This window comes from Ranitomeya imitator, chromosome 2, assembly GCF_032444005.1.
Source record: "Ranitomeya imitator isolate aRanImi1 chromosome 2, aRanImi1.pri, whole genome shotgun sequence".
Taxonomy (NCBI): domain Eukaryota; kingdom Metazoa; phylum Chordata; class Amphibia; order Anura; family Dendrobatidae; genus Ranitomeya; species Ranitomeya imitator.
In genome coordinates, this window is record NC_091283.1 from 786,085,544 (window position 1) to 786,106,239 (window position 20,696).

Here is a 20,696-nt window from a genome sequence, read left to right on the forward strand (position 1 = left end):
AAGAGGACTAGAACTCTAGTGCCACCTATTGGAAGTAGCAATCCGAAACACAGTGTCTGCAAATTGAGATTCTGGTTTGGCTCTTATCCTAAGTCATGTGACAAGGCTCGTTAAAGGGTCGACATTGACTGTTAGGATTGCTACTTCCAGTAGGTGGCACTAGAGTTCTAGTCCTCTTCCTCTCTAAAGAGACAATTTACAAAGTCAAAAGAAGAAAGATATGGCCCATTATATGAAATGTACACCACACAAGAGGATGCCAAAGGGGTTTCTGACCATAAAGTCCCCTGTTCATTCATGGTTTTCTGTATAACGGAGTAAGGTTTCATTTATTCTGGCCGATAAGGAAAATGAGTGTCTCTAAACAGGCCGCTAAACACCCGTCAAATGAGCAAAAAGCTTGTTTGTCGGGTGAAATGATTTTTAAGCTTGTTTATTTATACATTCTTGCTCTCAGCAGCACATTGTGCTGTGTAAACAGATGAAGTGCTGTCAAGAACCATGATATTTTATGTGCACAGAACAATCTTAATTGTTTCTGTGCACATGGAAGTACGATCAGACGGTCTAAGCAGGCTGTCAAAAGGAACTGATGTGGCTGATCCACAATCATTTTATGACTGCAATCGAGCTGTCTAATGCAGCCTAAGATGTGAGACTGAGTATATAATGTTCAACACGCTGTGGGACTTAATTATGGCGATGTAAAGCAATTCTGGACACCAGGTATTAATCATTCCCCTGCCACAAACAAATCGGGAACTCCTTTAGTTACTGAGACAAACAAAATACACAATACTTTTGGCCACCAAAGAAGCATCATCTTAAGGTGACCAATAGCTAAAATACCAACAGCTATCCCTCCCCAGATGTACATCCAGCAGTATCTTTTTCCCCTCTCTGATGAGAACAGGTAATGTCCCTGAGAACAAAAGAATTTTGCATGTTGAAATCTACATATGCCATTGAAGGAAAGTTGGACAATGGTCGCCTGGTCTTGTGAATGAATCTTAATCCAATGTTTATGGCCATATCAACCCTTTTAGTATCCCATAACCCCAGGGAAATAACCCTCATTTTATTCTGGATTACCAGGAAGATGCCCATTACCCCTCCACACCCTAGACCACCAATTAGACAGACTATGATGGTGTAGCCATTCCCAGAAGAAAAGTGACTGTTTAGGCTTCCTGAAATCTAAGGAAATTCTGGTGATGCTGACACCTTCTGGAAATCATGAATCCAAAAAAAAAAAAAAGTTTTTTCTTCTTCTCTGTATTCTTGGAGAGTTGTTGAAGGAGCGGAGAACTGAGCAAAGAAGAGGAATGGAGGGCTGTGCCCAATGTGGTGCAGGGCTCTTCGTCTCTCGATTACCAACTTCCAAAATTTGGCAACAATGCCTTATTGTAACGGGTGGTAAGAACTTCTGCCAAATTTTAGGAACAATGATGTGGAGAATTAACTCAAAGAACACAGAAAGGTGATCGGGGCAAACAAGCACCATATCCTCTTGTCTCACATAGTGGATAGATGGGGTAGGGTTAAGAGGAACCATAAGGAAGCCCCACTTTAATCTTATTGGGACCTCTTTATCTACATAAAGTAAAATAATTTTCAGAGGTATAAATTGTGATTTCACATGTTGTCATCTATAGTAAAAGCTTATGCAGCCATACATGTTCTTAATATTAACCCCTTTCTGACCTCGGACGGGATAGTACGTCCGAGGTCAGATCCCCTGCTTTGATGCAGGGCTCCGCGGTGAGCCTGCATCAAAGCCGGGACATGTCAGCTGTTTTGAACAGCTGACATGTGCCCGCAATAGGTGCGGGCAGAATCGCGATCTGCCCGCACCTATTAACTAGTTAAATGCCGCTGTCAATCGCAGACATAGTAACATAGTAACATAGTAACATAGTTAGTAAGGCCGAAAAAAGACATTTGTCCATCCAGTTCAGCCTATATTCCATCATAATAAATACCCAGATCTACGTCCTTCTACAGAACCTAATAATTGTATGATACAATATTGTTCTGCTCCAGGAAGACATCCAGGCCTCTCTTGAACCCCTCGACTGAGTTCGCCATCACCACCTCCTCAGGCAAGCAATTCCAGATTCTCACTGCCCTAACAGTAAAGAATCCTCTTCTGTGTTGGTGGAAAAACCTTCTCTCCTCCAGACGCAAAGAATGCCCCCTTGTGCCCGTCACCTTCCTTGGTATAAACAGATCCTCAGCGAGATATTTGTATTGTCCCCTTATATACTTATACCTGGTTATTAGATCGCCCCTCAGTCGTCTTTTTTCTAGACTAAATAATCCTAATTTCGCTAATCTATCTGGGTATTGTAGTTCTCCCATCCCCTTTATTAATTTTGTTGCCCTCCTTTGTACTCTCTCTAGTTCCATTATATCCTTCCTGAGCACCGGTGCCCAAAACTGGACACAGTACTCCATGTGCGGTCTAACTAGGGATTTGTACAGAGGCAGTATAATGCTCTCATCATGTGTATCCAGACCTCTTTTAATGCACCCCATGATCCTGTTTGCCTTGGCAGCTGCTGCCTGGCACTGGCTGCTCCAGGTAAGTTTATCATTAACTAGGATCCCCAAGTCCTTCTCCCTGTCAGATTTACCCAGTGGTTTCCCGTTCAGTGTGTAATGGTGATATTGATTCCCTCTTCCCATGTGTATAACCTTACATTTATCATTGTTAAACCTCATCTGCCACCTTTCAGCCCAAGTTTCCAACTTATCCAGATCCATCTGTAGCAGAATACTATCTTCTCTTGTATTAACTGCTTTACATAGTTTTGTATCATCTGCAAATATCGATATTTTACTGTGTAAACCTTCTACCAGATCATTAATGAATATGTTGAAGAGAACAGGTCCCAATACTGACCCCTGCGGTACCCCACTGGTCACAGCGACCCAGTTAGAGACTATACCATTTATAACCACCCTCTGCTTTCTATCACTAAGCCAGTTACTAACCCATTTACACACATTTTCCCCCAGACCAAGCATTCTCATTTTGTGTACCAACCTCTTGTGCGACAGCGGCATTTAACTACCGCATCCGGCCGGGCGGCCGGAAATGACGTCATCGCCGACCCCCGTCACATGAGGTCGGCGATGCGTCTCCATTGTAACCATAGAGGTCCTTGAGACCTCTATGGTTACTGATGAGCAGTGGCTGTGAGCGCCACCCTGTGGTCGGCGCTCACAGCACACCTCCATTTCTGCTACATAGCAGCGATCAGCAGATCGCTGCTATGTAGCAGAGCCGATCGCGTTGTGCCTGCTTCTAGCCTCCCATGGAGGCTATTGAAGCATGGCAAAAGTAAAAAAAAAAAAGTTAAAAAAAATGTGAAAAAAATAAAAAAAATATAAAAGTTTAAATCACCCCCCTTTCGCCCCAATCAAAATAAATCAATAAAAAAAAAATCAAATCTACACATATTTGGTATCGCCGCGCTCAGAATCGCCCGATCTATCAACTAAAAAAAGCATTAACCTGATCGCTAAACGGCGTAGCGAGAAAAAAATTCGAAACGCCAGAATTACGTTTTTTTGGTCGCCGCGACATTGCATTAAAATGCAATAACGGGCGATCAAAAGAACGTATCTGCACCAAAATGCTATCATTAAAAACGTCATCTCGGCACGCAAAAAATAAGCCCTCAAGGGACCCCAGATCACGAAAAATGGAGACGCTACGAGTATCAGAAAATGGCGCAATTTTTTTTTTTTTTTTTTTTTTTAAGCAAAGTTTGGAATTTTTTTTCACCACTTAGATAAAAAAAACCTAGTCATGTTAGGTGTCTATGAACGCGTACTGACCTGGAGAATCATAATGTCAGTTTTAGCATTTAGTGAACCTAGCAAAAAAGCCAAACAAAAAACAAGTGTGGGATTGCACTTTTTTTGCAATTTCACCGTACTTGGAATTTTTTTCCCGTTTTCTAGTACACGACATGCTAAAACCAATGATGTCGTTCAAAAGTACAACTCGTCCTGCAAAAAATAAGCCCACACATGGCCAAATTGACGGAAAAATAAAAAAGTTATGGCTCTGGGAAGGAGGGGAGTGAAAAACGAACACGGAAAAATGAAAAATCCCATGGTCATGAAGGGGTTAATAGAACCAAAAACAGTAGTCCATGTGTTTTTGGTTCTATAATTGTTCTCTTGTTTCTACAAGACTGGGGAGTCCACTGCTCCTCTGTGGGTCATTTGCATTGTAGCTGTTCCATCCTGCATGTCCACATGTATATTTTTTCTCTCTGAACCCTGCTTACACAGGTACTATACAGATGATCAGGTTTTTAAATACATCAGATAGGGATTATATACATTAGATAGGACTGCTCTATTATGGGTATACCTTGGCGATTGGTGGAGCAACTCAACATACATTTTTTTGCAAAAAAACGTATTAACTAAATACCCTGTATTTTTTTCATTTTTTGACTAGCACTTGCTTATTTACTGTGACTTTTTTTTTATAACAGAGTATTTTTGACCTCTCTGTGCGTTTTTGTGTCTTCATGTTCTTAATATTAATAATACATTTTCATCTCCAGAAATCCTCAGCCCAACTCCAGTATGAAGTTGAGGAAGTCACATACCGTATATTGCTAGACATAGCAATCAAAACGGTTCCCTGCTCAGCTTGGGGAAGTCTTGAAGCTTACAAGGAAATTTTTACGATTACGCCTGGAGTGAGATCTTGTTCGGTTCCCCGGATACTGAGCTGAAAGTGCTGAAGTCGTATCCGGGCTCAGCTGCTATATACCATGCGCATGGTAATTGGCAGTAAACTACTTTAAATAGTATTCCTCTTTTGATCCCAAGGAGAAGAAAAATAGGTTCTTCTCAATGACAGCACATAATATTCTGGGATTAGAAAGCTTTAAGGCTTCCTATTTCTAAGCTGGGATACAGATTACGATGAATAAATGAAACATGACACATTGTGGATGAAATCTGGATGAACAGAGAATTTGTATCCGTCTTTGATAATAACAGTGTTGCAAGTTTTTGCTTTGTTTGTATCATTGTATCACTAAAGCTGAAAAGAAATTGCCGATATTGCAAGAAACAATTAGATGCAACACTTAATCAGGGGCACAGCTGCATAGAGATCAGAGATTGTAGTCATGCCTGGACCCCAGTACCTGAGGGTGGTGAGGGTCCCTTGTAATGATTGCCCTTAAAGGGAATCTGACAGAAGGTTTTGATATGTAATCTGAGATCAGCAGAATATAGGGCAAGAGAGCCTGATTCCAGCGATGTACCACCTACTGGACTGATTGGTGCAGTTTTGAATGAATCCCCGTTTTATCCCTTACAGAAATAGCAGTGGTCATATTGCTAAGCTGTGTGTAACCCCGCCCACACCCCTAATTAGCATCTTGCTGACAATGGACAGTGTTCACAGGAAGCTGCTATTCAATAGTGGGGGCAGAGTTACATAGACTAGCTTGACTACTGTGAATGTGAGACCTAGTCCAGCAGTCATAATCTCCTGCTGATTGTATTCAAACTATAACACACAGGCCAGTGAGTGACACATCCTTGGAATCAGGCTCATCTGCCCTACATTATACTGCTCTCAGAATAAATAGCAAAAACCTGCAGACAAATTCCCTTCAGGCCACGTTCACACGTTCAGTATTTGGTCAGTATTTTACATAAGTATTGGAAAGCCAAAGCCAGGAGTGGGTGAAAAATTCTGAATTGGTGACGTGTTTCTATGTGGTTTTGGCTTACAAATACTGACCGGAGTGTTGTCCGAGTGTCATCCAATTTTCTTGTGCATGGAGAAATTTAAAAAACAAAAAAAAGTTCTCCATCTTCTCCAATCTGACAGTCTATGAAAATCGGACACACTGAGATTTCATATTAGTGTTGTCCAATTTTTTCACGGAACCACTGAATGGTATTGCTGATTCTGATCCGACCCTGAGATCAAAATTGGACAAATGTCCGCGGACCTTGAGCTTCGACATGCAAATGGCCACATAGACTATCACAGGCACAAGTGTTGTCCGTGAAAAATTAGAAAGATGTAGGAAACGTCATTATACAATGAATGAACTTTAGTAACATAAATATTTGAACAGCCCCTTTAAATATTTCAGATGACCCTTCCTTTCAGTTTATACAGTAAAATTCATATAAAGCTCATCTGGCGTAAACAATATATTTTTCAAATGTTTCACAGCATCAGGGACAACATCAGGCTCGTGACTACATTATATCATTAAAGCCTGGAAATGTACCACTTTACTGGTGAGAGAAAAAAATGATGACAACAAGCATTAGATTACCGCTGAATCATGCCCATGTCTGCTTATGTAAGCCATAAGTGAGTACAGCTCCCCGGATGTAATTCTGCTACTTACGCATGTGTGCGAGGCTTACTGAGAGAGATGCAGAACAGAGGAATCACCACACCGCCCCTTTAAATGCATTAAAGCAATATACGGTAAATGCTTCCTGTCTCACCCTACTGTCTGCACTCAGCCGCTAAACTGAGCTTTATTTTAAAGGCATATTGAAGGAACAGTGAGATCGCGGATATCAGGGATTTAATATAGGGCAGGCTGAAAATTATTCTTAAGAATATAGACATGCGGATGTGAGAAATGGACATATTGAACACTGTACAGGTTAAAAAATAAATAGCTGGAGATGATCCCATTTTTGAAAATTGGATTCGGGTTCATCCATATTGTCATTTTTTTTTTTGACCAAATCAATCCATCACAAATCAAAAGTGCCCCAAAAAGATGTTTATTATTATCTTGAGATCTCTCCAGATCCTAAATTGTTGTAAACAGCAGGCTGGGAAGGGGTTAATAATGACGAATATTATACTGACTTCTCCCAATGTCCTGAAGAGAACACCGAGGGTCAGAAGACCATCCAAAGCAAAGCCCAGAGGCCATGGGTGAAGGGGGCTGCAGAAGTTGGACAGGTGAGGGGCAGGTCACCACAGAAAAATATTTTTTATATTATATATATATTTTAACCCTTTTCCGGCCTGCTGGCCACCATTTACCTAGATCCATTTACATCATGAAAAATTCATAAGAAATCCAATTAGTATAGAATCAATTCGCTCGTCTCTAAACATCCTCTTTTTTTTCCCAAAGGAATAATAGTTGGATTTGGAAGCTCACAACATGTGTGAATTCAACATTTCATAGTTTTATATTCTGTTTCTTTCCTATAATGTATCAGTATATAGTAAATAAAACTAGGGATGAGCGGACCCATGGACGTTCAAGTTCCGGTACCTGATCCAAACTTTATTCCAAAGTTTGGTTTGGGTACCAGAACTGTCCCCGAACTTCAACCAGAACCCGAACCCCAGTGAAAACATGGTAACCCGGACTTTTGATGTGTAAAATCTCTCTCTACAACGTTCTTCCACCGGAACGCTGTACATTGCACTGGACTTGCGGGGAAAGTCCGCGTTTTGGCGTTTAGCACCGGAGAGGTCTGGTACGAACGCTGAACTGTGCAGTTCGGGTTCGCTCCTCTCTAATTACAACGTATCAGTCTGGCTTCAGGGCTGTTTAGCTCACAGGGTTCTTTACTTTGAGTGAATACAATTGAATTAAGTTCATGCTGTTACAAGTATTACTTCTGCGCAGATTTTCAGCTTTCGAACAAATTATTTCTATTCACAGACAGCAAAAAGATCACTTCATTATATAAAGAATTTACCATGTGAAAAACATTTACAATTACAATAGCGTCCATGCATTTTTTAAAAACTTGTAAAATTGCACTAAATTCTAAACCCTTCCATTCCGTCTATAACAGATGTGTACATTGTCCTGGTACAGACAGACATATACGGTAAATTCTGTACGGAATTTTGACATTTTCAACCTGAACCTCCAAGTTCAGCACAGAAAAACTCCAATCAACCACTCATTATTGATACTATAACATGAAACTGATAATATAACATGAAACGGCATCTCTCCAGAATTCAAAGTAGTAGAAAAACTTGTGTCTTTATTGAGCCGTGTGGTTAAAGAAACGTTTCGGTGGCTCCTGGAACCTTTTCACGCCATCACATGGTGTTAGAAGTGCATTTAAATAGGGCAAATGTGAATACAATGCAAAACTGACATTCACGATCTAATTATGTGATACAGATAACAAATACAAATAATATTCCACAATCATAAAATACCATTTATATATGTGGAAGAACTGCAAAAGTTACACAAGTGATATATATACAAAGTGCCTAAAAGTGCTAAAGTGGATAGTAAGTATGTGGATGAATATATTACATTCAGGAGAACTCGCCCTACATGAAGAGTAAATGTCTCTGATATATAAGGACACATTATTGATAATGCTTGTGTATCTTCTGGTCCCCATAACCATGAGTGTAATTACACAGTAGCTAGTATTTTGGCTGCCATATGAATTTCCCCCAAAAAAGCTAAAGAGCAAAACCTACTTGAGAAAAATAGAAAATCAATATCTCACAATCTTGCAAAAGTCGTTCTGATTTTACTCCAGAAAAAAAGTTCATTTCCTGGGAAGGAGATACTCTTCACTTGCACCTAAAATCCGTTGCAGGCGAGTGCGGAGGCACGATGGGTCATTTGCACTTACCATCCTTCGTCAGCCATTAAATCCCCGGAATTGAAGCATAGCAGACTTTTCTCAACTTTATTAAATCCACCATCACCATAGAAAGTGATACCAAGAAGGATACAATTCACTGCCACTTACCTGGAAAGAGAAAAGGACAGAGTATGAGGCCGCTAATCACACAAGGCTAATCTCTTTACCACGCTGCTAAGTGGTTGTGACATAAAGTAGGATAAGACCTGATGTGGCAACGAAATAGAAGCATTTAACCTTGCAGTGAAGTGGATATTTGATGGACTGACACAGTGCGAGAATTCAAATTATTCATTTACTGAGCCCGGAATAACCGATCTGACAGTGTTCTACTGCAACAGATGTGCAATCGGGGAAGGTGACGGATCTGTAAGCCTCTTAAGTCCACCATGGCGATCCCTTCAGGAAGAATGGAATGATTGCAGCTAGATCTGCTGCAGCTTTCTCTCTTTGTAGGCCAGCCGGGAGCAGGTTGTGGTGGCAATCTGCCAGTGATTTCCTAGGCAACTGACATCTCAAAGGAGCCACAAATAGCAGCAAACCCCAGAACGCTTACTGGTGTCGCGCACAATCCCATCCAGCCTGACAGTAAACATACAAGTAATCTTCAAACACGCTTTATGCAAACGCTGGTGATCAGGCCTTATCTCCGGGACTTGGAATTCACCACTTGATAGCGTGATATGGAAATGATTGTTATTGGAAAAGGTATATCTCATCCCAACTGACTGTATCTATGAATGAAAGAAACTTCCAATAAAGGGGAACACCCAACGTAGAGTCAACAGACACGCCATGAATGTCTGATATATTCAGATCCCACTTCTAGGCATTGCAGGAGGAAGCAGCCCTGCCTCATACGGTCAGGGATCTCTTCAGAATCTGAAAATGTAGATTTTCCACGTATGTGTTCTATCAGTTTTTTTCACGGGTAAAACACGTATCCATTATAGCCTTTGGGGCTGTTCATATTTCTGTGTTCTTGTGCGTTCGTGTCACTTTTTAATCCAAGTCACAGATCAAAACCACCCATACACATCTATGGGTCCTTGAAAGTCATGAACAGCACACGGATGGCATCCGGCACCCCTGCTGGTCAGCTGTTTTTGATGCCTCTATTCAAATCAATAGAGATGGATGTGCAGTACCAGGCTGCAGCTACTAGATGGTGAGGCTCTGTAACTGAGCACTTCCGGCTTTCGCCGGAGGCAGAGAGCAGCTAATCGGCCGGGGTGCTGGGTGTTGCATCCCCCGCCGATTAAGACATTGATAACCTATCATAAAGATAGGTCATCAGTGTTAAGGTAGCGGACAACCTCTTTAACATTGCAACATATTGGAGAAGCTTCATAATTTACTTATTTTTTCATTAGTGAAAATGAAAGATGAAACACTGGTGGTAAATACTGATACACAGACCAAACACTGATGAATCTTGGGTCCAAAACACTGATGAACAACGGACCATGTTTTTAGGTGCAAAAAATATCAAGGCATTTTTCTTACTCTTGGTAGAGATCACTTACTGTCTATATGACTCACATATGATTCATTTAAAGTGGTCCTCGATTGACTAAATATAATTTGACTATATATCAGTAGACTGCCGGTAGAGTAGCAATCGAAGATGTTGAGGTTTCTCTGTTTTGTCGCAGTGACCATTTTGTAATCAGAAATTGCAACCAAATGAGTTTTTAACTTTAAAAAGGACCTGTCACTTGACATACTGTAAATATATATTACTAGATGGTGGCCCGATTCTAACGCATCAGGTATTCTAGAATATGCATGTCCACGTAGTATATTGCACAGCCCACGTAGCATATTGCCCAGCCACGTAGTATATTGCCCAGCCACGTAGTATATTGCCCAACCACGTAGTATATTGCCTAGTCACGTAGTATATTGCCCAGCTACGTAGTATATTGGCCAGTCACATAGTATATTGCCCAGCCACGTAGTGTATTGCCCAGCCACATAGTATATTGCCCAGCCACGTAGTGTATTGCCCAGCCACATAGTATATTGCCCAGCCACATAGTATATTGCCCAGTCACGTAGTATACAGCACAGAGCCACGTAGTATACAGCACAGACACGTAGTCACGTAGTATACCGCCCAGCCACATAGTATATTGCCCAGCCACATAGTATATTGCCCAGCCACATAGTATATTCCCCAGCCACATAGTATATTGCCCAGTCACGTAGTATACAGCACAGAGCCACGTAGTATACAGCACAGACACGTAGTCACGTAGTATACTGCCCAGCCACATAGTATACTGCCCAGCCGCATAGTATATTGCCCAGCCACATAGTATATTGCCCAGCCACGTAGTATATTGCCCAGCCACATAGTATATTGCCCAGCCACATAGTATATTGCCCAGCCACATAGTATATTGCCCAGCCACATAGTATACAGCACAGAGCCACATAGTATACAGCACAGTCACATAGTATACTGCCCAGTCAAGTAGTATAGTGGCCAGTCACATAGTATGCACCATATCCCTGTTAAAAAAAAGAATTAAAATAAAAAATAGTTACATACTCACCTTCCGGATCAAAGCGGCCGGTTACCGAGGCTTGTCGCGCGCTCCGGTCTAAAGAGTGCATTGCGGTCTCGCGAGATGATAACATAGCGGTCTCGCAAGACCGCACGTCATCATCTCGCGAGACCGCAATGCATGGAGCGGTCACCGGGGCGTCACGAGGAGCATCGGGAAACGGTCGCTTTGATCCGGGGGCCAACCGAGGGTGAGTATGTAACTATTTTTTTTTTTTTTATTATTATTTTTAACATTAGATATTTTTACTATTCATGCTGCATAGGCAGCATGAATAGTAAAAAGTTGGTCACACAGGGTTAATAGCAGCGTTAACCGAGTGCGTTACACCACGGTCAACGCTGCCATTAACCCTGTGTGACCGCTGACCGGAGGGGAGTATGCGGGCGCCGGGCAGTGACTGCGGGGAGGAAGGCGCGGCCATTTTCTTCCGGACTGTGCCCATTGCTAATTGGTCGTGGCTGTTTTGCCGTGACCAATCAGCGACGTGGATTTCCATGACAGACAGAGGCCGTGACCAATGAATATCTGTGACAGAAAGACAGACAGACACACGGAAGTGACCCTTAGACAATTATATAGTAGACTAGCTGAAGAGCCTGCCATTGCCTGGGCATAGTAACTAACTGTGGTTAGTTATAACAAATTATAATGATTATATTGCACATAAAAACATTTCACATCATATATTCAACACTACAGATTTGCAACACAAATTAACTAAATGATTACCCAAGTATTAATAGGATTTTAGTTTCAACTCGTTCCAGAGCCTTTTGATAAACAACATTTTTGGTTTTTTCTTCCAGTGCAAAGATGAACAGATTTTTGGAAGTTCCAACTCTTGAACATGTCGCTTTTGAACATAGCAACGATTCCGCACTGGTACACAGAACACAACCAGCGCCATTTTGTTGAAGCAAAAGTTTTTTTTAACACAATATTAACTCCTTAACGACTGCCGATACGTCTTTCAACGGCGGGAGTTAAGGGGCCTTATTCCTCCTGCACCTCATGCTCCTTCATTTTACACAGCCTCCTCCTGCACCTCACGCTCTTCCTTTATACACAGCATTTTTCTGCTGCAGCACAGCTTTTCTCCTTTATAGTCTCCTCCTCCAGCAGCACCTCACACTCCTCTTCCATTTACAATTGGAAACACCTGATCTCGAGAGAAATTACACTAATGCAATAAAGCGTATCGTATACACAGTCTACTTCTTCTGCAGCACCACACTTTTCTCCTTTAGACCTCGTTCACACATTATTTGGTCAGTATTTTTACCTCAGTATTTGTAAGCTAAAACTTAGAGTAAAACAATCAGAGGAAAAGTATATTATAAACACGTCACTACTTCTGTATTTTTCTCCCACTCGTGGTTTTGGCTTATAAATACTGAGGTGAAATACTCACCAAATACTGAACGTGTGAATGTGAATTTATACACAGCCTCCACCTGCAGCACCTCACTTTTCTCTATATAAAGCCTCACACTGCAGAAGCACCTCACTTCTCTCATTTTCCCCCTCACATCTCTCATTTTCCCCCTCACACCTCTCATTTTCTCCCTCACACCTGTCATTTTGACCTCACACCTGTCATTTTCCGATCACTCCACTATTTTCCCCTCACACCTGTCATTTTGACCTCACACCTGTCATTTTCCAATCACTCCACTATTTTCCACTCACACCTCTTCATTTTCCCCTCACTCCACTATTTTCCCCTCACTCCTCTCATTTTCCCCTCACACCTGTCATTTTGACCTCACACCTGTCATTTTCCCCTCACTCCACTATTTTCTCCTCACTCCACTATTTTCCCCTCACTCCACTATTTTCCCCTCACACCTCTCATTTTCCCCCTCACTCCTCTCATTTTCCCCTCACTCCTGTCATTTTGACCTCACACCTGTCATTTTCCGATCACTCCACTATTTTCCCTTCACTCCTCTCATTTTCCCCCTCACTCCTCTCATTTTCCCCTCACACCTGTCATTTTGACCTCACACCTCTCATTTTCCTCTCACTCCACTATTTTCCCCTCGCTCCACTATTTTCTCCTCACTCCACTATTTTCCCCTCACTCCTCTACTTTCCCCTCACTCCTCTACTTTCCCCTCACTCCTCTACTTTCCCCTCACTCCTCTACTTTCCCCTCACTCCACTATTTTCCCCTCACTCCACTATTTTCCCCTCACTCCTCTCATTTTCATCTTACTCCTCTCTTACCCTCACACATGCACAGCAACTTCCTGTTATGAGCACAGTGGTGTAATCCATGAGGCTCCTCCCTTGTCGTCGTGCCTCACAGGAGCAACTCCATTCTAGACACGACAAAGCTAGATGTGGTTTGTGCCTGCCGTGCATGGATACTCTGAAGGAGGCGGCCCTGATTGTAGCTCGCAGCAGCTGGGATGTCACAGCCACTGAGTTTTGCAGGGTGGCTTTCTAGGTGAATGTGTCTCCGCCCATGTGCGCTAATAACATGGACCGTGTGGACATGGCTTTGCGTGTGGAGTGAGTGTGGCTATGCGGAGTGGGCAGGGCTATGTGGAGTGGGCATGGCTTGATACATACAAACATACACACACATACATACACTCAGCTTTATATATATAGATTTCTTATTTGGTGTAAATCCTGCTGTTCTCCAGAATCTGGAGTTTTCTTTTTTTTTTTTACCTGTACCTCTCCATTCTTTGCCTATGGTACCTCTTCCTTGTATATAAATCTATTTTTGCCAACTGGGTGTGGACCTTAAGAAGACTCCCATAGAAATAGTAGAGGACAAAATCCACTCCCTAACTTAGCTAAAGAGACTAGATTTACAGCGGGTAAAATAAGTAATTAACATGTCACCAATTTTCTAAGTAAATATATTTCTAAAGGTGCTATTGAAATGAAATTCTCACCAGGTGTCGGTAATAATCCATCCAATCCACACAGACAAAGAAATCAAACCATACATGTCCATAAATTCCGTTATTTGTAAAAATGAGAAATGAAATTTAATTACTACTTCACACAAAAGCCTTTGTTGGTGATGACAGCTTTAAGACGCCTTCTGTATGGAGAAACTAGTCGCATGCATTGCTCAGGTTTGATTTTTGCTCATTGTTCCATACAAACACTCTTTAAATCCTGAAAGTTCTGTGGGCTCCTTCTATGAACTCAGAGATTTAGTGCCTTCCATTAATTTTCTGTTGCATTCAGGTCAAGTGACCGACTAGGCCATTCTAGCAATTTTATTTTCTTTTTCTGAAACTAAGAGTTTCCTTGGCTGTGTGTTTGGTATCATTGTCTTGCTGAAATGTACACCCTCGCTTCATCTTTATCGTCCTGGTAGATTTTTATCAAGAATGTATCTGTACATGGTGCTTCTATTTGAAGTTTGCCAGTGACGTATGTTGAAAAACAGCCCCAAACCATGATGTTCCCACCTCCAAACTTCACTGTTGGTTTGGAGATTTTTGGGTGATATGCAGTGCCTTTTGGCCTCCAAACATTGTGTGCATTATGGCATCCAAAGGGTTCAACTTTTGTTTCATCTGACCAGACTATATTCTCCCAGAATTTCACAGGTTTGTCTAAATGTTGCCGAATAAACTTTAAACGTGCTTGAACCTGCTTTTTGTTCAGTAATGGAGTCTTGTGTGGTGAGTGTGCACACAGGCCATGGTGGTTGAGTGTATTACTTATAGTTTTCTGTGAAACAATTGTACCTGCTGATTCCATGTCTTTCTGTAGCTTTCCACAGTCACAGGTGATCCTTGCCTCTTGGACAACTCTTCTGATTATTTTCACTCATCTGTCTGAAATCTTGAGTGGAGCATCTGATCGTGGCTGGTTTATGGTGAAATTATGGTCTATCCACTACCGGATTATGGCCCCAACAGTGCTCACTGGAACCTTCAGTAGTTTAGACATTTTTCTGTAGCCAATGCCATCAGTATGTTTTTGTCAGGATTCCTTCTGTCCAATAGTTTGACCACTAGTGGCTGCTATTGTTCAGCTTGATAATTATGCTGCAATTATACTCCTTACCACTGGAGGCTGCTGTTGTGTTCTGCAATTGCCCTTTACTAAGATGTCAGATTCTGAACCTATAGAATCCATCTTGTTTCTTGATTGTGCCTACTTAAATCCACATTGATTCCTCACTTCTTATTTGAGTATTGTGTCTAGCTGTTAGTCTAGTTCCAGTCTCCAGCTCCTGAACTTTTTTATCCAGACTGTTCTCAATTATCTCCAGATTGTTTCCTATAACTCCTTTGCTATCTCCAAGGACTTCTGTTACCGCTTGCTGTTCCTTGCTTGTGCTCTTCCGGCCACTGGATTCCAGCAGTAGTACATCAGTATCTTAACAGTTTTGCAACAATAAGGTTGTGAAGGTCTTAAGACAGCTTACTGGTTTTACCCATCATGATATGTTTCTTGTGTCTTGGTAATGAGACACCTTTTTCTAGGCCATCAGTTGAACCAGCCAACATTATTTTTCCCTAAGTAGCAGGATTACTTTCTAATTACTGATAGATTTCAGTTGGTGTAATGACTTTCAATGACTTTTTGCACTTCTCTTTGTTCATGTGTTCAGTACTCTTTGCCTGTCATTTCTCATTATCACACAAGTGGATCGGATGGGTTGTTACCAACATCTGTTAATAATTTCATGTCAAAAGCACCTGTAGAAATATATTTACTTAGAGAATTGGTGATGTGTTCAATACTTATTTTACCGATTGTATTTAATAATGTATACATTTTGTATTGTGAAATCTGATGAAAGATCTGCTTTAAAGTGGACTACTAATTTATATATCTATATGTAATTTTTTAAAAATAAGTCTTCTTTCTATCCAGGCATTTTCTTTTTCCTAAATTGCTGTTGTGCTCTTCTGGGGATCTGCTGACTACTTTGGTTGAGAAACACTATTATTGGCGATCAGTACTCAGAACTCAGCTTCTATTTTATTTTTATTTTAACTGAAGGCCGAGGTTGATTCTCACTTTTTAGACACCATTAGACATACAAGAAAAAAACCTTGCCTCTATCAAGGTCATCAATTCACCTTCTCAGTCGCACAAGTCAGTCTATTCTCCCAAGTGGCATACTCACTACTTAGCAGCATCTGTTCATTTTAGCCGGCATGTATAAACGTAAAGCGAACTTGTCACATTGAAAATTCAGCCCAATCTGCAGGCAGCAAGTTACAGAGCAGGAGAAGCTGAGCAGAATGATGCATAGGTTTGTGGGAAAAGACTCAGTAGAACTCATATTTTCCTTTATTTGCACTTTGTAGACTTTTCAATTGAGTGGAAAGTTCTAGTCTGTGACTGACCACCTTTCTTGCATAAATCTGCATAAAGATAGATCAATCAATGGTTAGAACCGCCCACTTGACAAAAAACAATTGGATTTAAATAAGAATAATTCAAGCTCTACTAATTATGTTCTTAAAAACCTATATATCGTTTTGTTCAGCTTGTCCTGCTCTATTACATGCTGCCAACTTATTTTCAATAAGTTACCTAGAAATGTATATATTTTATTCTTCCTATATATTATCGTCCTGGTGTTAAAACAAAAAGGAACATTTTCACCATTTAGAATCTTGTATGTTTACGAAAAATACTGAAAAGTATAATACATTTTAGACTATTTAAAATAAAAAAAAAAGGTTCCAAAAATTATCCCTTTTTTTAGGGGCAGATTGCTGCAGTGTTCGTAGGGTGTACGGATCTAATACTGGACAACAAGGAAATGTATAAAAAAAAGTGTGTTTTTTTTACAGCAAGCACGCTATGTGAGGTAGGATAGTTTTGTTTACATTTCTGTGATAAAAAAAAATTAAAATTAGGAGAGAGGGGTATTAGACAACCCTCATTGTTTGGCTTAAAAAGGCTATTATTCAGGTGTTGTTACGGCAATGTATAACAGATCAATCAATTCACAGTTACAATGACTCTATAGATACAGCATATCCCTATATCACTTGAAATTTTGGATTATTATTCACAGACTGAGAGTACAACTCCCATTTTCAATGTGCTTCAGCACTGCAGTAGTACACCACAATTAGATTAGACCTGTTTCTACCCTGAATTGCGGTCTGACCTCCTATACCTATGCTGTATAAACCCATGGCCATTGATCTTCTGCGCAGGTGCGGTGAGTCACTGCACAGTGGCAGGGACTCGCCGGCGCCTACGTAGACTCCGCCTATGTGCCTTGACCCAGCTTACCCCACCAAATATTTTTTTTGCCGGGGGGTGCTCAATATGGACTTTTGCTATGTGGCCTCATGAGTAGTGATTAGGGAGTGTACTCGTTGCTCGGGTGACCTCCGAGTATTTGTTAGTGCTCGGAGATTTAGTTTTCATCTCGGCAACTGAATGATTTACAGCTACTAGACAGCTTGAATACACATGGGGATTGCCTAGCAACCAGGCAACCCCCACATGTACTCAGCCTGGCTAATAGCTGTAAATTATTCAGCTGCCGCGATGAAAATTAAATCTCTGAGCACTAACAAATACTCGGAGATCACCTGAGCAACGAGTACACTCGCTCATCACTACTTATGAGTTCTATGCATGTCTATGAATAAAATAGCTACTTTTAATAACATTGGAACCAGGAAGCAATATGAAATAATTAAGGCGATGGTGGGAGTTATAGAAAATGAATTTTATTGAAAATCTTTTAACAATATCTTTGATACTGTACATAAATGTACAAAAATATCACTGACGTCATCCCAATAAATTCACACAAAAAGACTATGATTCATGACTCCAGTTCTACTTACTGAGTCACCTGTTGTGAGTTCTGTTTTTGGGCTCCCTCTGGTGGTTACTGATGGTACTGGGTGATTTGTGTTCTGCTGTCTCTGGTGTCCACCTGTTCTATTAGGATTTGGGAGTTTCCTATGTAACCGGGCTTTCTTGTCATTTCCCCGCCGGCTATCAAGGTTATCAGAGTGTTTTGTTACCTCAGCTTCTGGCTTCAGTAATCTTCAGGACAAGCTAAGTTTTGATTTTCTTGTTCCACGTTTTGCTTTATTTTTGTCTTGTCCAGCTTGCATATAATTGTCTCTTTGCTGCTGGTTGCTTTAGTGGGCTGTAATTGCTCCTCATGTTCCATGAGTTGGAACATGAGTTCAAGTAATTACAGGATGGTTTTTTGAAGGGTTTTTTGCTGACCGCGCAGTTTACTTTTGTATCCTCTGCTATCTAGTTTTAGCGGGCCTCATTTTGCTGAATCTGTTTTCATACTGTGTATGTGCCTTCCTCTCATTTCACCGTCATTATATGTCTGGGGCTGCTATTTCTGTGGGGTATTTCTCTGGAGGCAAGAGAGGTCTGTGTTTCTTCTAATAGGGGAAGTTAGATCTTCGGCTGGTGCGAGACGTCTAGGATCAACGTAGGCACGTTCCCCGGCTATTGTTATTTGTGTGTTCAGGTTTAGGGTCGCGGTCAGCTCAGGTTCCATCACCCTAGAGCTCGTTGGTGCTTGTCCTTTTGTGATTCCCTGCCATTGGAATCATGACAGTCACCCTAATGCACAAATTACTGATTATATTCACTGTGCTCACATCTCTTCAAACAGATCGTGAGCTTTAATTAATCTTCTAACAATTCAGATATTAAATCAGCAATTAGAATTTAGAAGAAAAATCAGACTGATGAATCATTATAAAAGGTGCAGAACTAAAGAATCCCGTATACAGCGTGTGATGGAAATACTACTCCATATGGGATGTGTGGCACAGTTGGATCATTTACAAATCTACATTAATCATGGAAATCCTGATGAAACACAAGCTCTGGCTTCCTAAATGTATTTTTGCCTGTACATTTGTGCATTGCTGATTTGCATTTTAAGTATTTGGGTTAGTGTCCTTCTTCCAACATGTAACTTCTGTGAGAGTCTGCAAAAAGGGGGTATTCAGCTTGTTATAAACTCCTGTTTTGAGATCAGACACTTGCGAAATCCACCATGTTCTCACATCATCTATTAAAGTATACCTTTAGTAATCCACTTACATTGCAAATTTTTTGTGGCTCTAAACAAAGAAGTTGCTATTTAATAAAAATCCTGTGATTACCGCAGCCTCAGCACTAGTTAGAGGTGTAGTAACTAGGTAGAGACAAGTTGGGATTGGCAAGGGCAATATTGGTTTGTAACGCGTGGCTCTGTACAAAAAAAATTGCGATCTAATAAAGTCCTGAGATTACTGCAGCCTGAGCACTAGTTAGGCCGGGATCACACATGCGAGAAAAACGTCCGAGTCTCGCATGGTAATATCCGGCATTGGCGGCGTCACTCAGGAGCGGAGCGTCAGCCGTATAGCGAAACATGCGGCCGCACGCTCCGCTCCTGAGTGACGGACGCACTGCTGGGTATTACCATGCGTATTTCTCGCATGTGTGATCCCGGCCTTATAGTAATGTGTAGTGGTGTACTAATTATGTAGAGACAAGTTGTGAATGGCAAGGGCAATCAATATAGGCTTGCAACTTGTGTTTATAGAAACAATACATACAGTACGTGCTTTATTCCTGTTTACATTTCTTTGAAATCATCCTACTTGTGAATTTCACAGATTTTTTTTTTAAAGAAAATTATTTTTTAGGTACTATAGTGCAGTGGTCCCCAACCTTTTTTGCCCCAAGGACTGCTTTCAAGCAAGACCATTCTTCCATGGCCCGGCAGAGCGGGTTGGATTTGGGGCAGAGGCAGAGCTTTGGTCATATGGGGGGGGGCGAGGTTATGGACCGAGTTGTAGTTTAGTGCATAGTTATCATTTAATTATGACATTTATATAGTATGATGGTTCCACCTGTAATCCCCCATATATTGTATGATAGCCCCACACATATAATCCCCCATGTATAGTATGATGGCCCCCCACCTATAATCCCCCATATATAATGATGGCCCCACACATGTAATCCCCCATATATAGTATCATGGCACCACACATATAATCCCCCATATATAGTTTGATGGCCCCACACCTGTAATCCCCCATATATGATGGCCCCACACCTGTAATACCCCATATATAGTATGATGGCCCCAAACGTATAATCCCCCATATATAGTATGATGGCCCCACACATATAATCCCCCATATAAAATGATGGCCCCACACATGTAATCCCCCATATATAGTATCATGGCACCACACATATAATCCCCCATATATAGATTGATGGCCCCACACATGTAATCCCCCATATATAATGATCGCCCCACATCTGTAATACCCCATATATAGTATGATGGCCCCAAACGTATAATCCCCCATATATACTATGAAGGCCCCACACATGTACTCCCCCATATATAATGATGGCCCCACACAGATAATCCCCCATATATAATGATGGCCCCACACATGTAATCCCCCATATATAATGATGGCCCCACACATGTAATCCCCCATA

General features: G+C 41.2%; 1 protein-coding gene across 6 annotated transcripts in view; it reads right to left on the reverse strand.

Moving 5' to 3' along the window:
* Nucleotides 1-20,696, reverse strand: part of ANK3 (ankyrin 3) — an 853,965-nt gene that overhangs the window by 520,615 nt on the left and 312,654 nt on the right. Inside the window, exon 1 of one of the 6 annotated variants that reach the window (XM_069753577.1) lies at nt 8,656-8,729. The exons of the other annotated variants lie outside the window; for them this stretch is intronic. Coding sequence (XP_069609678.1) covers nt 8,656-8,658 — 3 coding nt within the window. The 5' untranslated portion in view covers nt 8,659-8,729. Of the gene's footprint in view, nt 1-8,655; nt 8,730-20,696 lie in introns of those variants that run through there. 6 annotated transcript variants of the gene reach the window in all.